The 21,663-nt window shown below is 37.5% G+C and overlaps 1 protein-coding gene across 1 annotated transcript in view; it reads right to left on the reverse strand.

Moving 5' to 3' along the window:
* Nucleotides 1–21,663, reverse strand: part of LOC149785768 (syndetin-like) — a 113,705-nt gene that overhangs the window by 20,787 nt on the left and 71,255 nt on the right. The window contains exons 20-24 of the mRNA XM_089979670.1: nt 21,258–21,380; nt 20,617–20,714; nt 12,196–12,292; nt 8,043–8,201; nt 4,172–4,293 (exon numbers count right to left, since the gene is read on the reverse strand). Of these exons, the coding sequence (XP_089835796.1) occupies nt 4,172–4,293; nt 8,043–8,201; nt 12,196–12,292; nt 20,617–20,714; nt 21,258–21,380 (599 nt within the window). The remainder of the gene's footprint in view (nt 1–4,171; nt 4,294–8,042; nt 8,202–12,195; nt 12,293–20,616; nt 20,715–21,257; nt 21,381–21,663) is intronic.

Here is a 21,663-nt window from a genome sequence, read left to right on the forward strand (position 1 = left end):
TGCTAGCACATAAGCACATCAGAACCTTTCATTCAGAACACTTTCTGAAAGTTTTCAGATTATCGTGAAATTGACAGTACATTCAGGAAATTCAAGGAATTCATACTATGCCAATGTTATTTTTAATTCTTTCACTTTTTTATCTTCATATTTTAGGGAAATAAATTTTTATTTTGGATTATAGAATGCTTGTTGGGTTTTACCATTCCTTGTTACATATTTTAAGCCCCATGGATGTAAAAATATGTATGTGAGCTAATGGGCAATGATAATTTAATTGTACAAATATGTATGTGAGCTAATGGGCAATGATAATTTAATTGTACAAATATGTATGTGAGCTAATGGGCAATCATAATTTAATTGTAAAAATATGTATTTGAGCTAATGGGCAATCATAATTTAATTGTAAAAATATGTATGTGAGCTAATGGGCAATCATAATTTAATTGTAAAAATATGTATGTGAGCTAATGGGCAATCATAATTTAATTGTAAAAATATGTGTGTGAGCTAATAGGGAATGATAATTTAATTGTAAAAATATGTATGTGCACTAACACTAATAATGCAACCATAAAGTTTCATGTCAACTCTTTAAGTAGTTTAAGAGGAGTACCAATTACAAACTTGTCCTAGTGGACGGATGGATGATGGACAAGAGATGACATGGCTTCCTATAAACTCTTCTGGTCTATGAGCAGCAGAGCTAAAACAGTAAAGTTGCTCATAAAGTGTAAAATCTATTAGTGTAATCCACATGTACAAACATGTATTCATATTTATGTCTGTGTCAAGTGGTGTTTGCCCAGTTGTGCTAACCAATTCATTTATTTCACCCAAAAATAGAAGTCTTAAACAAATTCAATTTTTTTCTTCAAAAAATGAAAAAATTGCTTTAGCTGCATAAAAGTATAACCAAGTCATAAATGCATGCATGAAAAATGCACACTAAATCTCATTTGTACACACAGAGTAGTTTTTGCTAAAGAGCTTCTTAAAACAGATAGGCAAACATATAATAATACAAATTTCTAAGATCCAAAACAACAAATCACTCATACATCTGCAAGGCTATATATAAAAGAACTCTACTTTAAGAAAGTATATATGTAACCTCAACATATTAAAATCATCATCATTAGACTAAGCTGTAATTTCAACAGTTCCAATTCATATATTGACCAATTTTATGTAGGATGACAACAAGCCTGAAATTATCATACAGGCAACAAAGTGCCTCCCCCTTGGGAATACCCATCCCATGGGTATTATACTCAAGAATTTCAAGATGAGACCCAGATGGTGTGGTGGTAAAAATACTGACTTTGCAACTTCAGGGTCTTGGTTCACTCCTTCTGGCATCAAACTGACTAAACATCTCCAATTGAGATTTTTCAATCTTTCTTATTGACTGGTTGGCAACAATGAATTGTTCATTAGAACTTCAACAGGATTCAAATATAGTTACAACATCTTAAATTCTTCTGAAAAAATATTTTTGTATCTCTGAGAAAAAGTTGTGGATTCTCTGAAATTTGAGGAATTAAAATATAAGTATCAAAAGCATAAAACACCACTCCCTCAATAAGTCACGCACCGATAACTCGCAAACCCGCTTATAACGTGGGGTCAGGCATGGATCCCATTTTGTAAACCAGTAAATAAAAAAAATGATCCCTATTTCTTAAAACTTTTTAAAAAATCATGATCAAAATTGGTAACTGAAATGTTGATATATCGCTCATTTTATAGTCTAAAATGATAGATAGGACCTTAAAATTTCTGTCAACATTTTGAAAGTATCATCTTTTAATAAGAAGTCATACAAGTGGTTACATTTTCTTTCCAGATGACATTCTTGGTACACCATAATTACAAATATTCAAGGATATTTCAATCAATGAAGATGTCACTTATGCCTTGTGTAGGCAGTACATTAATACTCAAATACCAATTAAATAATTTTTGTTAAGTGAAATTTGTGTTTTAATTCTATCTTTTAGCTCCTTTTAAGTGTAATCATCATAAATGCAATGTGTATTTAAAAGTAAAATGTGTCAATCTACTGTGACAGCCATGTCCACAAGCGTTTCTCTGAGAACCTAATTAAGTACCAACTGTATTTTGATAACTGACTTGTGGAAGTATTTATTGTAGTGTTGCACTGAATTAAAAGCTGGCCTCCTTTGTATTATCATGCTAATTATGTCTTTTGAATCAAAAAAAGGAGGTGGATTAAAAGAAAAGTCAGAAGGCACGCAAACCCTATAACCTTAAAATCTAGTGGCCCTGGTCATATGTCGGGTGAACTCACTCCATGGATCAATCGAACACTATTAAAAATATTATTATGTAACATAAACTGCCTCAAATTAACCAACTCATTCATAACTGTGATCAAAAATAGCAAGGCAACCAAGCTAAAAGAATACTTTGTAAAAATAAAGAGCTTGGTTTCACAGATACAGACCACTGTGGGCAAGCGAGTTTCAGCGAATTCCTGAACTGGCACTCAGAGATATCCTCAAGGATGATAAGAAGTTTCACTATTACTTCCAACGAAATCATGACATCAATAATGTACTAACTGAACAAATCAAAACTTTAGTTTTGACATAGGCAATTGTCTCACGAAATAAATGTCGCTTGTTTTTGAAAAAAAAAAAGAATCTTGTTTGGTGGTATATCAACATTCAATCTAGCTCCCTGCTAACAGACCCCTGATTTGGCACAATGGTATTAAATACCACTCCAGGAACCAGACTTATAAAAAATTTAAAAAAGTAGTGATGTAATACACAGCTGTTTTCAAGTACATGTGATAGTTATTTAAGCCAGTTGGAATGTTCTTTCACATGTTGGACATTTTGAAAATAAATGTTAATTATACAGAATAATGAACAACTTCATTAGAAAAAGCGCATTATTAACAATTATTACCTATGTGATTGTAAAACAAGGATTCAGCCATTAAACAGCAAAGCCGCCTAACTCCCCCCTCGCAGTTTTCTTGATGTTTAAGCTGATTTTTTTAATTTTTGGAGGTCCCTCGGTAACTCACACCCTCACTTATAGTGCGGTCAATGTTTGTGGACTTTGCTATGCGTAAGCTATCGAGGGAGAAGTGTAATTTGAAAAAACAATAAACAGGATAAAAATTTTTAAATTCAGTGAAACCAAGTCTGTCCTCCATTACTTCAAACTGCCATCTATACAATCAAAGGTACTTAATTTAATTTATTAGCACCTGATGCATAATTGCATAAATAAAAAAGTAAAAACTCTTTGCAACATCTGTAGTGATGTTTGCAGTGCAATTTTTGGGTGTGAAGTGTGTGCACCCACAGCCAAGTAGTATAAGGGGTCCATTTCTTCAACCTTAAGTTACTGGGCTGAATGCTCATCTTGGCAATGTGACCTTCCTCCCTCCAGCACCTTACAGAAAAATGACAAGGAACTTATAACATCCACAATAAGATTCAGAACAAGCACCCTTTGTTCTCACAGACCAGACCTTACATGGCCACAGATAAAGAGTTTACTTGCTTAAAGATTTCAACACTAGATCCAATCTTAAAAATCATGCACAGATTGTCATGGAGACATAACCTGGTTTGGATAAATTCTCAATATAATCTAAATTACTATAATTGGAGGTTTTTTTTATAAAGAAAATGATAGACTGTCAAGGGGACATATCCTGGTTTGGATAAATTCTCAATATAATCTAAAATTACTAGAATTTAAGTTTGTCAAAAGTTAAAATCCACAACATTATCTTTGTCAAAATCTTGTTTAATACTGTAAATACAATGTTCCTTCACTGTAAAGCCCCTCAGCATACTACTCCCACCTTTTATTACACTGGCATGATGATAGATCCAACTGAACAGATTAAATTTTATAATTGCTTCTCAATATATTTCACCTGATTTCAGTTCTCAGAACTAGTTATAATATGGTTTCACATCATTAAATACCCTACGTTAGAGTTCTAATGTATCATTATGACACAGCGTAATTGACCACCCCTCAATACAAAGTTCCCTCAATTAAAACACAGGTCACTCTAAAGCCCCATAAACAGACTTACAAGGAATAAATACTAGATACCTATTGTCTCACTATGAGTAAAGCTATCAAAATTCAGTCACTTAACAAAGCCTACCCTTCAACAAACGTGCGGTTGGCCAGTCTAATGCAATGATCCCACAAGATTTCATAGGCTGCTCTTGATATTGGGAGATGACGACTTAGTTCTGATAATCTGATATGGAAGTCTGAAAAATTCTGTAAAGATAATTAATGAAATGTAGTTTATGTACTTTATATACTCACTTTTAACTAAGGTCTAACTGCAAAACCACAAAGACCCAGATCTGCCACTATAAAATGCACTGGCTGATCCAGGTCTATGCAGTTTTAATAACTAGAAAAAACAACACAGATCATGCTCTGTTGGCTCATTATGCGATGGTGAATTAGGGTCAAATATATATTCTTGATTTCTTTTTAACCACCACCCCATTTTGGGGCTTCAAAAAAATAATTTCTCTACAAGTCAAGGTGTACTTTGCAAATCAAATCTGCTTGTAAGGGATGACTTATCATCAATCAGTCTAAGATGCACTTTGGAATATTAAAAATGATTAAATAGATAGATAAGAAAAATAAAGACAAAATCAGTGTAAAAATAAATGTAGTTATATTATTGAGAGGATTATGTCACAAATCATTTGACAACAGATTTGAATTTCTAGTAATTGTATATAGGCTAATACGAAAACATAACTTATTCTCAACTGGAAAACTTTTTTGAGTCATGCACATTGACCTGAAACATACTTTTTGAGTTTCCAAAATCCCAGCACTGTCTGGGTACATAACAAGGATGTCACAAACCAGTTTAAAAATAGTATCCCCAAATGATCCAATTCAAAATATCCCGTAGTATGTTAATTCCATACATCTTACAAATAAAAAATTATGGTCAAGTTCACACTTTTGTAATTCACTGTACCATATCCTATGAATGTCACAGTCTAATGTCATCTGGTAGAAAACCCAAGAATTCATTCTCATTGTCTAAGTCACCAAATAAAGAAGTTCTGTAAACCTTCAGTCAGTTACTGCTGAGCAGACCTTTCAGAAGCTGTGGAAAGTATTTTTTTCTAATGTTAATAACAGTGACTGTACTCAATAACAGATCATTAACAGCTAAATAAATATAAAAAGGCCATTATATTCCTTTAAAAATCATGCAAATAAGAAAAGACCTTAATGTCACTATGTTTCCTTTAAAATCATGCAAAGAAGAAAAGGCCTTGATGTCATTGCTTCCCTTAAAAATCATGTAAACATGAAAAGGCCTTGATGTCATTATGTTTCCTTTAAAATCATGCAAATAAGAAAAGGCCTTGATGTCATTATGTTCCTTTTAAAACTATGCAGATATTAAAAATCCTTGATGTCATTATGTTCCCTTTTAAAATCATGCAAATATGAAAAGTCTTTGATGTCATTATGTTCCTTTAAAAATCATGCAAATATGAAAAGGCCTTGATGTCATTATGTTCCCTTTAAATTCATGCACACATGAAAAGTCCTTGAAGTCATTATGTTCCTTTTAAAATCATGCAAATATGAAAAGTCCTTGAAGTCATTATGTTCCTTTTAAAATCATGCAAATATGAAATGGCATTGATGACATTATGTTCCCTTTAAATACATGCAAATATGAAAAGTCCTTGATGTCATTATGTTCCCTTTAAAATCAAGCAAATATGAAAAGTCCTTGAAGTCATTGTTTCCTTTAAAATCATGCAAATATGAAAAGGCCTTGAAGTCATTATGTTCCTTTCAAAATCATGCAAATATGAAAAGGCCTTGATGTCACTGTTCCCTTTAAAATCATACAAATATGAAAAGGCCTTGATGTCAATATGTTTCCTTTAAATTCATGCAAATATGAAAAGTCCTTGAAGTCATTATGTTCCCTTTAAAATCATGCAAATATGAAACGTCCTTGAAGTCATTGTTTCCATTAAAATCATGCAAATATAAAAAGTATTTGAAGTCATTATGTTCTCTTTAAAATCATGCAAATATGGAAAGGTCTTGAAGTCATTATGTTCCTTTTAAAATCATGCAAATATGAAAAGTCCCTGAAGTCATTATGTTCCATTAAAATCATGCAAATATGAAAAGTCCTTGAAGTCATTATGTTCCTTTTAAAATCATGCAAATATGGAAAGGCCTTGATGTCACTGTTCCCTTTAAAATCATACAAATATGAAAAGGCCTTGATGTCATTATGTTCCTTTTAAATTCATGCAAATATATAAAGTCCTTTAAGTCATTATGTTCCCTTTAAAATCATGCAAATAAGAAACGTCCTTGAAGTCATTGTTTTTGTTAAAATCATGCAAATATAAAAAGTCTTTGAAGTCATTATGTTCCCTTTAAAATCATGCAAATAAGAAACGTCCTTGAAGTCATTGTTTTTGTTAAAATCATGCAAATATAAAAAGTCTTTGAAGTCATTATGTTCCCTTTAAAATCATGCAAATATGAAAAGGCCTTGATGTCATTATGTTCCCTTTAAATTCATGCAAATATGAAAAGTCCTCAAAGTCATTGTGTTCCTTTTAAAATCATGCAAATATGAAAAGTCCCTGAAGTCATTATGTTCCTTTTAAAATCATGCAAATATGGAAAGTCCTTGATGTCATTATGTTCCTTTTAAAATCATGTAAATATGGAAAGTCCTTGATGTCATTATGTTCCTTTTAAAATCATGCAAATTAGTCAAATGATTTTTGAGAGGCTGTAGATAACAATTGTGGACAGATGACAAATGATGTCAGACAGACAAAGAACCATACTATACTATACCCACTTGACTTTATGACCAGGTAAACAAAAATCACAAATCACCTTGCTACATTTGTATATAACCCTCCCCCTGCCCCGAACTGGACAGTGATTCAGATGTTGTAATTGGACATCCATCATATAAAAAGGTTGTAACCTGACATCCATTAAAAAAAAAGATGTAATCTGACAACTATCAGATAAAAAGGTTGTAACCTGACATCCATTAATCAAGAGGATGTAATCTGACGTCTATCAGATAAAGAGGTTGTAATCTGACATCCATTAGATAAAGAGGTTGTAATCTGACATCCATTTGACATCCATTAGATAAAGAGGTTGTAATCTGACATCCATTAGAAAAAGAGGTTGTAATTTGACATCCATTAGATAAAGAGGTTGTAATCTGACATCCATTAGATAAAGAGGTTGTAATCTGACATCCATTAGAAAAAGAGGGTGTAAGTTGACATCCATTAGATAAAGAGGTTGTAATCTGACATCCATTAGAAAAAGAGGGTGTAAGTTGACATCCATTAGATAAAGAGGTTGTAATCTGACATCCATTAGATAAAGAGGTTGTAATCTGACATCCATTAGATAAAAGAGGCTGTAACTTGATATCCATTATATATATATATATATATATATATATATATATATATATATATATATATATATATATATATATATATATATATATATTGTGTTGACCTGCTAAGGATGCATATATAAAGTTTTCTTCAAAAGTATTAGAAACCCAGAGTGTAATCAAAACTTCAGTACATGTGACTATTTTACTCTTCTTAGGGACCCTGGTGAAGGAAACCAAAAATACCCCACCCCAACCCCCATGATGGCAACCATCTGGACACATGTAATGAGTGGCCAGTTTGATGAAATGCCTATGCAACACTTTAGAAGGAGATGGGTAATGGACATGTGGGCTAAAAGAACAACATACTGGAAGAGGATAATAAATTTCTTTACCCCATGTCTGACTAGGACTGTTTTGCATTTAATGGTCAAAGTGAGTCAGGTGTGTCAGTAAAAATATACCAGGTCAATATAACACTATTTAAAGTAAAAAATGAGAGATAATTAATCATCCCATTAAAGTGATGATCGGTCAAACAAATGTTAGAGAACAAACTGTAACAAGTTACCTTCATGAGAATGTCAACATATGGATTGTGCTGTGACATGATCTCCTTGACGTCCCACTTGACGGTGGCCATGGACTGGAGTATGCTGTCGAAGTGGATAACATGGGAGCTGACAGCCCAATACACTGGCTTACGCAACTCGGTGGCCATTTTTACTGTCTAGAATGGAAATTAATATACTTAAATTATAGTTACCTCACTGTTATACAAGAGACCAAAAATAATTTTTGTAGTGCTTATGATGAGAAAGAAGAGGGAAGGAAAAGATATGGATATCCACAGCAATAAAAGCCAAATAGTTTGATCTGTTCCCTGCACAACCATAAAGATGCAGTTTGGAGGGGGAATACTTACTAGAAACATAATACTTATGTAATACTTACTAGAAACATAAACCCATTTTGCTGCCCCAGTACCTTATGCATAGACAAAAGTCCTCATCTTTTCAGGACCTAAGCAAGGTGGGAAGAGGGAACCTGGCAATATAATCAGGTGAGTATTACATCATCAAAATTAGTTTTACCCCATCACAAACTACATCTTAACATCAGTAAGACATTATGTGTTGGTACTGCAAAGCTGAATTTGCTAGTGTGATGAAAGACTGATGGTCTCATGAACTTGAACAAAACAAGGAATACTCACCCTTATTGTAGAAATGTCATTACAGTAAGTTAAAATCCTTTAACTTAGCTACTTTTTTGTGCTTTGGGCTCAACAGAATATATTTCCTCTATCTGTTGTGTTAAGGAACAAAAGTAGAAAGAGGATGTTGTTTATGTGTGATTACCAAAATGAAGCCTTCATAACATAATGATGAATGAGTTAATAAGGCCATTAGGTAGCAATGGCTCAGACCATATTGGCTTTAATCCTCATGAATCCCTTTCAGTCAAGGACTGATAAGCTCTCTTGATTATCTGACAATTCATCTACAAGCTGTGGATACTGAAATCAGCAAAGCCCTTTATGGCATGGAAAAAATGTTTCCAACCCTTTCTTTTCTTTTTATAAGCCAGCAAACAGAATCATAATGACCTAAGGAAGCCCCTGTGCTGAGACAGAAGGTCCCTCCTCTGAGGTGATGACCTGAGCTGGTCTGTCAGCAGGTCAAGAAGAATACTGGAGCTATCAAGATGAGCTGAACAGTGGAGGTCACATGCAATTGTGGAATCATACTGATGGGTGGAAGACTTAGGCTAACTGGCAATCCCATTTCAGGCTTAAGGCAGCCACTGCAAATGCTCTCTGATCTGGAACTGGGGAGATGTAAAAGGGGAGCTTGTTATTCAGTTTTGTCACAAACAAGTCCACCAAGGGTCTCCCCAACAGTCCCAACAGTCTGAACAAGGAGTCTACTGCAGACTGGTTAGTTCCCACTGTGTTGACTACATACATGCCAACCCCTGGCAAGGAAAAAGTAATCCACGTGGACAAAAAGAGTAATCCGAGCAGAAAAAGAGTAATCCACATATAACAGAATAAAATTCAATGACCATATGTACAAAATGATATATTTACCACTCTGGTCTTTTAACATCAATTACTGCTTCAAGTTTTCATATATAGCACTTTGAGCTTTAAAAAGCAACAGTCTTTCATATTGCATTTCAAAACACTTTGTACCAGCTGAGACTATGAATGTTTTGCACACCAGTAGAGCACTAAGTGCTGGGTTACAGAGCCTGGATCTGAATTCAGTTTTACTTTTGTTAACAATGCTGAACAATCTCTTACAGTCAGCATCAGAATGGTAAAGAACCAATATTCCTTTCATAACCTGACAAAAGAGAAGAAATATACATCTTCCAGTTATTGGATCGTTTAGCTGGCAAATAAGGTGCTATTGCACATCATCTCTGTCTGCATGAAGTACATTGTCAGGTAGAATGCCAACTTGATAATTCAGGAGTTCTCCTTCTAAATTTTTGGCAGTCTTTCCTGCAGCAAGGTGCATCATATGACATGGACAACCTGATATGTACACTGACAGAGACATTTTTCAAAATGTAGAATGCAACACCTTTATGAATTCCAGTCATCACTGATGCATTATCAGCTGAAAACCCCATATAGTTCTGCCAACTTATGTCTACTCAAAACATTATTAAGCAAATAAAAAATGTTTTCTCCAATGGAATCTACTGTTAATTCTGGTAATGAAAGAAGAGCTCTCTGACTTTGCCCTTTTTGTTGTCAAAGTCTCTTAAACAGACTGGGTACAACTTTTTGTCATCTGTCTGTTCCAATACTAAATGGCCCAATTTTCATGGCTTCTGCAATTTTAAGTGAATTATCTTCTGCTAAACACCTAACAATATTAGATAATTTTGTTCTTGCACATGCATATTTTCTGTAAGTTTGTAATCAGGAAACATCCATTTGAACAAAGGACCAACGTAAAATAACGCCTCTGCATTTATAAAATTTTTGTCCACAATTTTGTTCTGCTGTAAAAAACAATGTTGCCTTAGTATTGGTGTTAGTAAAACGAGCCAATTCGAGGTTTCTTTGTTTTACCAACATTATGAATATTAAAATCCTTTCCACACAGCCTGCGATGGGTGTGAAACTGTTTTTCATCTTTTTCTAATCCATCCATGAAATTATTTGAAAAAAATTTTTGCTCTAGTGCATGCATCAACTAGAATAAATCTGACTTGACTTTGAGCGCCAAATACCTACAGACTGGTTCTGTACCAGATATGAATTAGAACAACGAATCTGCAAAGATTAAAAATACGAAAACCAGTATGTTCTCTCCTAACTAAGCCATACAGCTGCTATAAATAGAAACCAAGGTCAAAAGTTTGAAAGTAGAAACCAGCATGTTTCTTGGAAATTGGGCAGCTGCTATAAACAGAACATAATACTGTTAGGAAAATGCATGCAAGTCTATGGACAAGCGTACACTTATATCGAAGTTACAAAGGAGCTGTCTTTTCTAGAATACGGTCTAAAAGATTAATGGGATGTTAATAAAAATGAGAAACAAATTATTAAATTTTTTGGGAGGGGGATATACTGAAAACATGTAATCCTAATACATTTATGAGTAAGGCATAATTTAGTGAAAAAAAGCATACCCAAAAGTGTAATAGGCATGTATGTGACTACTCTTGCCTTTCCTGGACATAATGTCTGTCAGAATATTCTGACAAACTCAGATAGTGATCCCCTTTCAGTTTGTCCAGTGAAGGAGGTTCAAAACCTCCATACAAAGCAATGCCTTGTTAACTAAGGTAAGACATGTTGTCAGGAGACCATCACATAGTAACTTTGTAATGCATCAACATAACCCTGTAGGGCTAAAATACTGCTTCAATTTATCATGTGTCTTCAAGGGACTACGAACTATTAAATCCTAATCCTTCTAGTTCCAATGAGCACCCTACCCTGAATCTGATGCATCCATGAACAGAAATGAGGTGGGGTTTGGGGCATGCATGGGGACTCCAATCCAAAACCAGTCTCAATTTTCCAAGCAACTCAAGTAATGTTGAAAATCCAATCCAAGAGAAATTAGAGCTGTTTGGGTTTCCTGTGTGGTTTCCAGTTTGCTTAGAATAGAAATTGGAAAGGGCACAAGTAAAGTCTTCTTAGGGAAACCAAGACTTCCACAGAGTTCATGGTCCCAAAAGTGATAGATAGAGGCAGGTCAACAACCCGTTCTAAGCATTTCCAACAGGGCCAAGATATGACTGACTGTCCTGTGAATAAAACTGTGTACCACAAAAACTTGTTCTGAATATACTATGATTTGTACCTTGGTATACCACAATTATATTAAAGACAAAAAAAATGGACAGGGGCCTGACAAACTTTGATCAGATTTCTAGCAAAATAACACCATATTATATCCATGATATTTTTGGAAGAAAACAAATTATCTTCAGATAAAAGAAACAAAAACATCACATTGCAAAAGAAAACTGCAGCCCCCCCCCCAATAAAATATTAACTGTTGTATAAGCTGTCATCTATAACCTGTAACTAAAGTGGGATGATTAAGCTTACACTAATGCTAACACCCTGTAAATGACATTGTGCAGACATTAGAAACTGTTTCAGGAAAAAATATGACACATTTGTTGCTATTAATAAAGTCATGGCTTACTTAATTACAGACATTTGTAATTTGTATTGTAAAAACCTGAGAATAGAACTGCTGTAGAAATGCCTTCTTTGTGGAGGGAATCATGGTTTCCAGATGGGGTTCCAAAAATTCAAGCTGCTGGGCAAGGAACACTCTGCAAATCAAGCAATGCAAAAAATTTGGATTATTTGAAACTGAAAACTCTGCTGAAAACTTGAAAATCACAAACAATGTGGTCCAAAAACATAATTGCATATAAACATTAACATTTTGCGTTGTGTGTATCATGGCTGCCAAACAAGAGGTTGTAGGTTCGTAATTTGTGGTGGCATCCCAATTTTGTTTTTACTTTTTTTGTATTTTCATGTTCAAACTTTCTTTTAAACTTGCTCATCCCAATTTTTTAAATTGTTTTAATACTTTTTTCTTTCCATTTTAGGACAGGCAATGAACCTACTTGGAATCAATGTCAATAAACAGCTTTTTCCTAATTAAGTTCTTCATTTTTCTTTATAAATTATCTTTTTTAAGTTAATCAATCTTCGAAATATCATTAAAAACAGAACTCCAAGAATTTCAATAAATGGGTACCAGCAAAAGAATTGTGTAATATGTCACTGCTTTCTGCATATTATTATTGATTCATAACAGTACTAGATTCTTTTCCTTTAACAAAATGGGTCAAAATACTGATGCTAAAATTTCACGCAAGCAATCAAAAAATTTCTCCTCATCCATGAGCAAACCTCTGAGTATCAATTTGGGAACTTTAAGATCATGATGAACCCTATCTATGACTAAGCTTTATTATCTATGATCACATTTAGCAATGATTAGGATAAACCACTGATTACTGTAAACCCTTTAATGATGTTACTTACCAGTACATAATAATATTTCAAGACAGTATCTGATTAGTCAATTGAAATGAGTGGATTTGATCCACAACTGTGATCACTTGCTCTTAATTTGAATTGGATTTGCAGGCTTTTAACTGATTTTATTCTCCTTCTTTACTTAATTGGATGCAAAAGTGATAATAAAAAACCAGATCCACTTAAATTGATTACACAATGCAGCAAAGACTTCCTCAAGTTGCAGATCAAAACACAGCCAGCATTTAATTAGGTTCTCATGAAAGCACTCACAAGTATGATAGGAATAATCTGTAGAACAAACAACATGTGTACCATATGTAACAGCAAGTTTGCAGTTGGACCCGACTTATAAGTACAAATTATAGTCAAAGAATTAACTTCTTCTAGCTACAGTGACTAGACGTTTAAATGTTATCTTCAAATATACCAATAACTGTATCATTGGCAGTCATCTGAGGGATCATATTACTATACTAAATTATCAGTATGTCACTTTCTGCTTTTTTGGCAGTGTTATTAAAAGTAAGGCAATGGTTTTTTTGTTTTCTAATACTGAGAACCAAGGTATTTTCATGGTACTACTCTTCCAGTTTGTGTAAAGCATTTTTGAAAGTTATTTTCTGGTTCCACATGAATCAGATAGCAAATTTTTAGTAAATTATGTTTCTCCGAGAATACTTACCCGATCACATTAACGTTAGGGATATAAGCCTGCTACCTCTCAAATCCAGCCCTACTAAAAGATGAAAATTTGTCTTTTCTGTCTATCTCATATAGACCAAAGGGCAATAACTCTTGCCCCTTACCTCCCCTTGCCACCTCCAGGTGTCACTAGTTTTTTAAGCTGAGCGATATATATTATATGAGGATGCTCACATAGCGGGGTGGTTGGGAGGGTTTTTAAGTAATGTGATCGGGTAAGTATTCTCGGAGAAACATAATTTACTAAAAATTTGCTTTCTCCTTCAAATACGTTCCCCGATCACATTAACGTTAGGAGAATAGGTAACAGGAGGAGGGAATGCTGAGCATCCTACCTCCACCCCGGGTACCTTCTAGGGAATGATGGCTGGATTCCCCATTTGAAAGATAACCCGTTCTCCTAATTTCATCAGCAACACAGCCTAGGGTCCCGTGATATGTGACCCCTATATACAGTTAAGAAGATAGTTATTGAAATCTTCTTACCTACGAAATTTCACTGGTGAATCCAGCAAAGCTGATAGGCTGTGCTGATTGTTTTAAATGGGTCTGGTGGTCATCTGGGCTGCCGACACCGGACCTACCAGATTCAAGGTTTGCCTCTGCAAAGCCAAATCTCTGAGATAAAAACTGGAGAAGGTTGACTCTGCATGCCAGCCAACAGCTTCTATTATATCTCGGATCGAAACACTGCGTTTGAATGCAAGGTTCGCTGAGATTGCTCTAATCTCATGAGCTGTAATCTTCATCAGCCATGAAGCAAGGGCTTGAGGGGTGATATCCCGTTTACCAGCTTTGACCGGAAGAAAGAGGCGCTTACATGTGTCCCGACATGCCTCTGTGCGTTTTAAATAGTGCTTGAGTGCACGAACTGGATCTTGCATGGCTGTTGCTCTTGACTTATATATGGAAGAGAGTGAGCGAATGACGATTCTTTGATTGCCAATGGATGGTAACCTATTTTTGGCTACAAAGCCTGGTTGTGTCAGGAGGACCACCAAACCATCTGATCTGAACTGAAGAAAGTTCAGGTCACTGGAAAGGGCATGTAACTCGCTCACCCTGCATGCCGAAGCTAAGGCTATCAAGAAACATGTTTTGTATGATAGTAGCTTTAACGAAGTGTGGGCTAAAGGTTCAAATTTGTCTGAATTGAGCCATGTTAAAACCCAGGACAGATTCCATTTTGGAAACAGGGTGAGGGATTTTGGTCAATTGAAATCAAAATTGGCTAAAAGATCTGATAGATCTTTGTTATGCCCAATATCACATCTACCATGATGGCGGAATGTGTCTGATATCATGGAGCGGTAGCCTTTGATAGTAATTGGGGCCAACTGTTTCTCCTCGAAAAGCCAGAGAAAAAAAAGTCGGCCAGTTGAGGGATTGAGACACTCAAAGGGACGATGTTATTGATATGGCACCAGTCCCTGAAAACACGCCACTTTCCCTCGTAAGCCATCAGAGTGGAGGGCCTTCTTGCTCTTGAGATTCTCTCCACAATCAAAGGTTTAAATTGTTTGTCTCGCAAGGCTGTCCAGACAAGAGCCAAGCATGAAGAAGAAGACGGTCCGGGCAGGGGTGGAACACCTGTGACCGTGGTTGTTTGAGAAGATTTGGGCTGGCTGGAATCTTCCTGGGTAGATCTATCGCTAGATCGAGTAGATCGGTGACCCAGGACTTGTTCCATCTGAGAGGGGCAATCAGAATCATCCGACAGTTCTGACCCCTTAACCTCTGGATTATTTTTGGTACCAAAACCGTGGGAGGGTAGGCAAATGCCCACAACCCCTCCCAGCTGATTGACAGAGCATCCACAGCCCAAGCCTCTGGGACTGGAACCGGAGAGAGATGAAGATGGGCAACTTGCGATTCCACCTTGTCGCAAAAAGATCGATCATTGGACGCTCCCAAAATGTGCAAATCCGAAGAAAGACTGATTGATGGAGTGACCATTCCATGTGAATGACTTGACCTTTCCTGGATAGAGTGTTGGCCAAGACATTGAGTCTGCTGGGAATGTGTCTGATTTGTACGTTGATGTGGAGGTTGTCGCACCAACGTAGAAACTGCCAGATCAGAATGCACAGGTCTGGTGATTTGGTAAGTCACCACCACAGAGTTGTCTGACATAATGAAGACAGTTTTTCCTGAGAGCTGATCCTTCCAGAAATGAAAGGCATTGATGACAGCCCTCATTTCTAAAAGGTTGATGTGGAGAGGCCTCTCCCCTGGCTCCCACGTGCTGCTGACTGTAGCGAAGTCTGGCAACAGGTGGGCACCCCAACCGTAGGTACTGGCGTTGGTACATACCGTTATCTCCGCTTGGGGCATCTCCAGAGGAATCCCCATGGACAGCCAACTGGGGTTGTGCCACTGATGCAGGAATGATCGTATCTCAGGCGTGATCATTATTGTTTGATTGAGGGGACTTGTAAAGGGGCGCCATTGTGCCAGTAACGTCATTTGTAAGGGACGCATAAAAAGACGGCCAAGTGGGATCAAGTCCTCCGCCACATTGAATAATCTGAGGAATTGCAAGAATTCTCTCGCTGAAATCCATGTCTTGTTGGAAATGGACTCGACGAGTTCGACAATCCGGATTACGTGAGCGCGAGGAAGCCGTACCAGATTCAGATCGGTGAGAAACTCCATACCCAGATGGACAAAACACTGGGATGGACGGAGATCGGACTTTTTCCAGTTCACGAGAAAGCCTAGATGATCTAAAAGTGCTAAAAGATCGTTTCTGCCTTTGAGCAGAATAGAACTTACCATATGTTTCTGGAGGATGTCGTCCAAGTACACTGCCGTCCCTGTAGATGAAGTCGAGCGGAACAGGGTGACGACACAATCCATAACCTTGGTAAAAGCCCAAGGGCTGATGTTGAGGCCAAAGGGTAGGACCTGGAACTGATAAACCATGTTGCGGTAAGCGAATCGGAGAAATTTCCGTGACGCGGGGTGGATAGGGACGTGAAAATATGCGTCGGTCATATCTAGACTGATGGCATACTCGTCCCGCCGGATGGAAAGACGGATTGATCTCGCCGTTTCCATCTTGAATTTCGGTGGTAAAATGTATTGGTTGAGGTGACTCAGGGCGATGATCGGCCTCAACTTGCCGTTTGCCTTCTGGATAAGAAACAGCCTGGAATAAAACCCCAGCGATTGCATTTTTTTTTCACAATCTCCACCGCCCGTTTGGTGGGGAGGGTATGTCAACTTTTAGAGTTAGGAGGCTTGAAGACGGAGAAGCTTTGTTTCTTACCGCCTCTGTATGATTGCCTCCTAGCTTGATTAGACTGTTGTCTCCTGGCATTGGGTTGGGATCTATACTGCACATTTGATTGTAAGGATCCCTTGTCCCTGGTCCGCCAATCATCCCTCCGCTGTGGCAGGGGATTTTTTCTAAACACCTGTGAGGATTGGGCGGTGAGTTGGCGGGGCAGTTGCCTGCTTCCGAACTTCTTCAATTTTTCCTCCAAAGAGTAAAGGTGACCCAAATGAAGTCATCCATAAAGCCAGAGTATGATGGGGCTTGAGCAACGTGGACCGCAGACATGCGTCACGTCGTATCAGGTCTAAGTTGGCAGAAGCAGTCAACGCATTAGCCATGGAATGATGAGCTGCCCTGTTAATAACTCTAGCAATCCAGGCCGTCGCTTCCCAAGCGTGGTCATTGTCGGATTTTTCTGTGAGTCAGAAAATGGCTAATGAAGCCAAGTCTAACATTGAAGACGTAGCGACTATGTTCCGGACTAGCTTTGACATGGCATGGAACACATTTTTGTCCACTTTGTAAAACAGTGGAGCGGACATGTGAACTGCTGCCATATTTTTATCCAGGGCCGGAAGATCCGTACTGAAGGTGTCTGAATGAGTTTTGTACCAGCGACACGAGAACGTCGCTGGTACTTGGCTTTCTGAAAAGAACGCCTTAGCATTCCCCGGATCACCTATTTGTCCTGATAGACGATCATTGATCTCCTTAATTTTTTTTTTTTTTGTTTTTTTGCCAACTGGGGAAGGAGCCGGAAGGACGGCATCTCTTCCTCCCTGTCAAGATCTACAGATGCCTTAACTTTGTAGTCTTGAGTGGCGGTAGGAGGTGGAGGGCATTCTGAAGTTGCCAACACCCTATAAATTTCTTCCACTGCCGCCTTGAAGCCAAACTCAGTCCCTTCCATGGTTGGGTCTGTGTATGGCTGATTTGCAGGAGTTTCATCACCCTCACTGTGTGCCGAGTCGTGTTCTGGAATAGCTTGCATTTCTGGATGGAGCATACCAGGTGGCATAGATGACACGATTCCGTCATCCTTGACACTGTCACTAACTCTCCCTTGTGGATAAGCCGTGAACATATGGATGGACGGCCCTGCCGGCTGGTTTGTCTGGCTTGTGGTCGGCCTGAATGTTGGTGACGGTCCTGCTATCACCGGTACCGGCTGCTCCAATGGCCTGGCTGGACGGACAGATTTCTCACTAAAATCTCCGCAATAGTATTAGTATGTTGCTGGCGGTGCAGCTTGATGGACGGATTTATCACTAAGATCCCCGTAAATCATATTTGGTCGGACCGTTTTAGCAATAGAGTCACCATGCTGGGACAGCTGGATGGCCGATGACACAGAGGTTGTATAATGAAATGGATCCGATGGATCTGGTCAAAACCCCATGCGTCCTGACTTACAGGCCTGAAGGCCATGCTTGGACATGTGGGGGGACTTACGCCCACTGGGCAGCCTAAAATTGGGGGAACATTCCCCCAAAGAGTCAGAAAAAGCTGTGGAAGCAATTGAGGGAAATAAGGGTAATATCTGGCCTGATGTCAATAGCTGCATCGTCGTTTCCTGGACCAAACGACGCATCTGTTCAAAGGTGGACTGTTGTACCCTGTCAACATTATTTTCCTCCATTGCCGCTGATGTTACTGTGGCTGACGGTTGCAAACGATGAACTTTAGGTGGAGGGGGGACCCCAACGTCCCCCACAAGACTCGCAATGGAGGCTATCTTCGGATGTATACTGAGGACATCAATGCTATCTTTCTTTGACTTATTCCGTCTATCCCTCCCTTTTGCTGCCTTCTGGACTACATCAGCCCACATTTGCTCTGTCCAAGTATTACACACGCTGCATGGTATAGATGATGTACACTTGGTACATACAATACAAGAATCATGGTTGTCTTCTTTTGCTTTGAACTTTTTGCATTTCATGCATTTGGTTGACATTTCTACTGAAACGACACAAGAAAAGAAAACAAAGCACAAATTAGCAATTCAGCATGTTATTAATTCGCTAATACCACAACCGTTACTAATGGAGTAAGTGAAATTAGTCAGTGTCGCGTTAACTCTTAATTGACAACACGAGTTCAGCGATAGCGTGTGTAACATGGTCTTCAGTAGACGAAATCTGTAAGGGTGACAAAGTCACTCAATTTTGAGAAAATTTTTTAAAATAATGTATACAACCTGTAGAAGAATGATTGTCCAATGCAATAAATCCAAATTTAACTTCGGATGGTCCAATTTAATGCTATGATGGCTTGGATTGTTTGGAGGTATAATGTACGTGTTATCAGTACAAACAAAGCTTAAAAACTAGTGACACCTGGCGGTGGCAAGGGGAGGTAAGGGGCAAGAGTTATTGCCCTTTGGTCTATATGAGATAGACAGAAAAGACAAATTTTCGTCTTTTAGTAGGGCTGGATTCGAGAGGTAGCAGGCTTATATCCCTAACATTAATGTGATCGGGGAATGTATTTGAAGCAGAAAGAGCAGTATCATCTGTGAAAAGCTCAGCAGAAGAAATTAAACTTTATTTTCAAGAGTGAGTAATATTCTGAGTTGACCTTAAGGACCAGCAACTTTGTAACATTCTGAGTTGGCCTTAAGGACCAGCAACTTTGTAACATTCTGAGTTGGCCTTAAGGACTAGTAACTTTGTAACATTCTGAGTTGGCCTTAAGGACCAACAACTTTATAACATTCTGAGTTGGCCTTAAAGACCAGCAACTTTGTAACATTCTGAGTTGGCCTTAAGGACCAACAACTTTGTAACATTCTGAGTTGGAATTAAGGACCAGCAACTTTATATATTCTGAGCTGGCCTTGAGGACCAGCAACTTTGTAACATTCTGAGTTGGCCTTAAGGACCAGCAACTTTATATATTCTGAGTTGGCCTTGAGGACCAGCAACTTTGTAACATTCTGAGTTGGCTTTAAGGACCAGCAACTTTGTAACATTCTGAGTTGGCCTTAAGGACCAGCAACTTTATATATTCTGAGTTGGCCTTGAGGACCAGCAACTTTGTAACATTCTGAGTTGGCCTTAAGGACCAGCAACTTTATATATTCTGAGTTGGCCTTAAGGACCAGCAACTTTGTAACATTCTGAGTTGGCCTTGAGGACCAGCAACTTTGTAACATTCTGAGTTGGCCTTGAGGAGCAGCAACTTTATATATTCTGAGTTGGCCTTAAGGACCAGCAACTTTGTAACATTCTGAGTTGGCCTTGAGGACCAGCAACTTTGTAACATTCTGAGTTGGCCTTGAGGACCAGCAACTTTATATATTCTGAGCTGGCCTTGAGGACCAACAACTTTATATATTCTGAGTTGGCCGTAAGGACCAGCAAGCTTGTAACATTCTGAGTTGGTGTTAAGGACCAGCAACTTTGTAACATTCCCAGTTGGCCACAAGGACCAGTGGCTTCAATCTTTTGATCACCAAGCAAACAATAATTTTGAATGCTGAGTATAATGGCTCTACCATATTTTGTACAGCGAAGCTAGGAAAATGGATGGGAGTGATAAAAAGATGTTTAAGGCCGTGAAACAATAATAAAAATGAAGTCTATGTAGAATATATTTAAAACAAAAGTCACTTACAAAGACTCAACAGCTACAATCCTCTCTGCTAGTCCATAAAGACGATTGGCATCATGCAGATCTATAATGGGTGACAGGTGAGGCTGATGAATGCGGTCCTGAAAATAACAAATACTGAAATGTTTCTAGTCTTAAATACAAAATAGGCAGCCCTTAATCAAATAGAATTTGGCTTTTCTCCAAATGCTAAAAGAAAAATTCATCAGAGTAACAAATACATTAAAAATGACAATGAGTATAAGGAAATCATGTTGTGTGAAACTCTATATCCCTGAAAGTTTTGGCCAGAAACAACTAACTCAATGGTGAAACATTTTGACATTGAGCAATGTATTCACATTTGAGCCAGACTAACAGAAATTATTAGAATTTTTACAATTTTAAAAGTGAAATTTAAATTATACAAAAGTGACATATAGCTGCCATCAAACTGTAAATCTGTAGATCATTGTTGTTTCTATGTAATTCAGCTGGTTGAATTTAGTTTCTCGTCTGTTGGTCAAAGTATGCAGGGATCAGTAGACATTGTAAAATCCAAGCACACAAGAGGAAGACACAATAAAACCTAAAATTATCACCATTATCACAGTCTGTTCATTTTATCTTTAAAAACATGAAGGTGAGAAAAAAGTGCTTCGTACCTTGTTGTCTAGTGAGATGCTCTCTGTCAGGCTGGGCACAGGGACCTCCACTATCAGGCTAGTCTGAATCCTGAGGAGAGTGGTCTTTAGTCTATTGTTGATTGCTAACCCATCCATGGAATGCTGAAGTGAAAGTGCCTTTTTTGATAAACAAGAGGTGCAAGTAGGACTGATATCACTCATCTGGCAACTGACAACTGTAAGCTAGTAAAAGCAAATTCATACATGTAGTGAAACTGAGTGGAAAAGTTTGGAGCACTTAGTTGCTACTTGGTTTATTAGGCCAAACAAAATGTGAGTGTTTCTGGTTCCATGCTAGCAAAAACTAGATTGGTTGGTCAGAATATGATTTTTAAAACTCATTTTCCCCTCCAATTACCAAAAGTGCATAATGATTACAAGACCT

This window comes from Sinohyriopsis cumingii, chromosome 13 (genome assembly GCF_028554795.1).
Source record: "Sinohyriopsis cumingii isolate HCF-2022 chromosome 13, ASM2855479v2, whole genome shotgun sequence".
In the NCBI taxonomy this organism is placed as follows: domain Eukaryota; kingdom Metazoa; phylum Mollusca; class Bivalvia; order Unionida; family Unionidae; genus Sinohyriopsis; species Sinohyriopsis cumingii.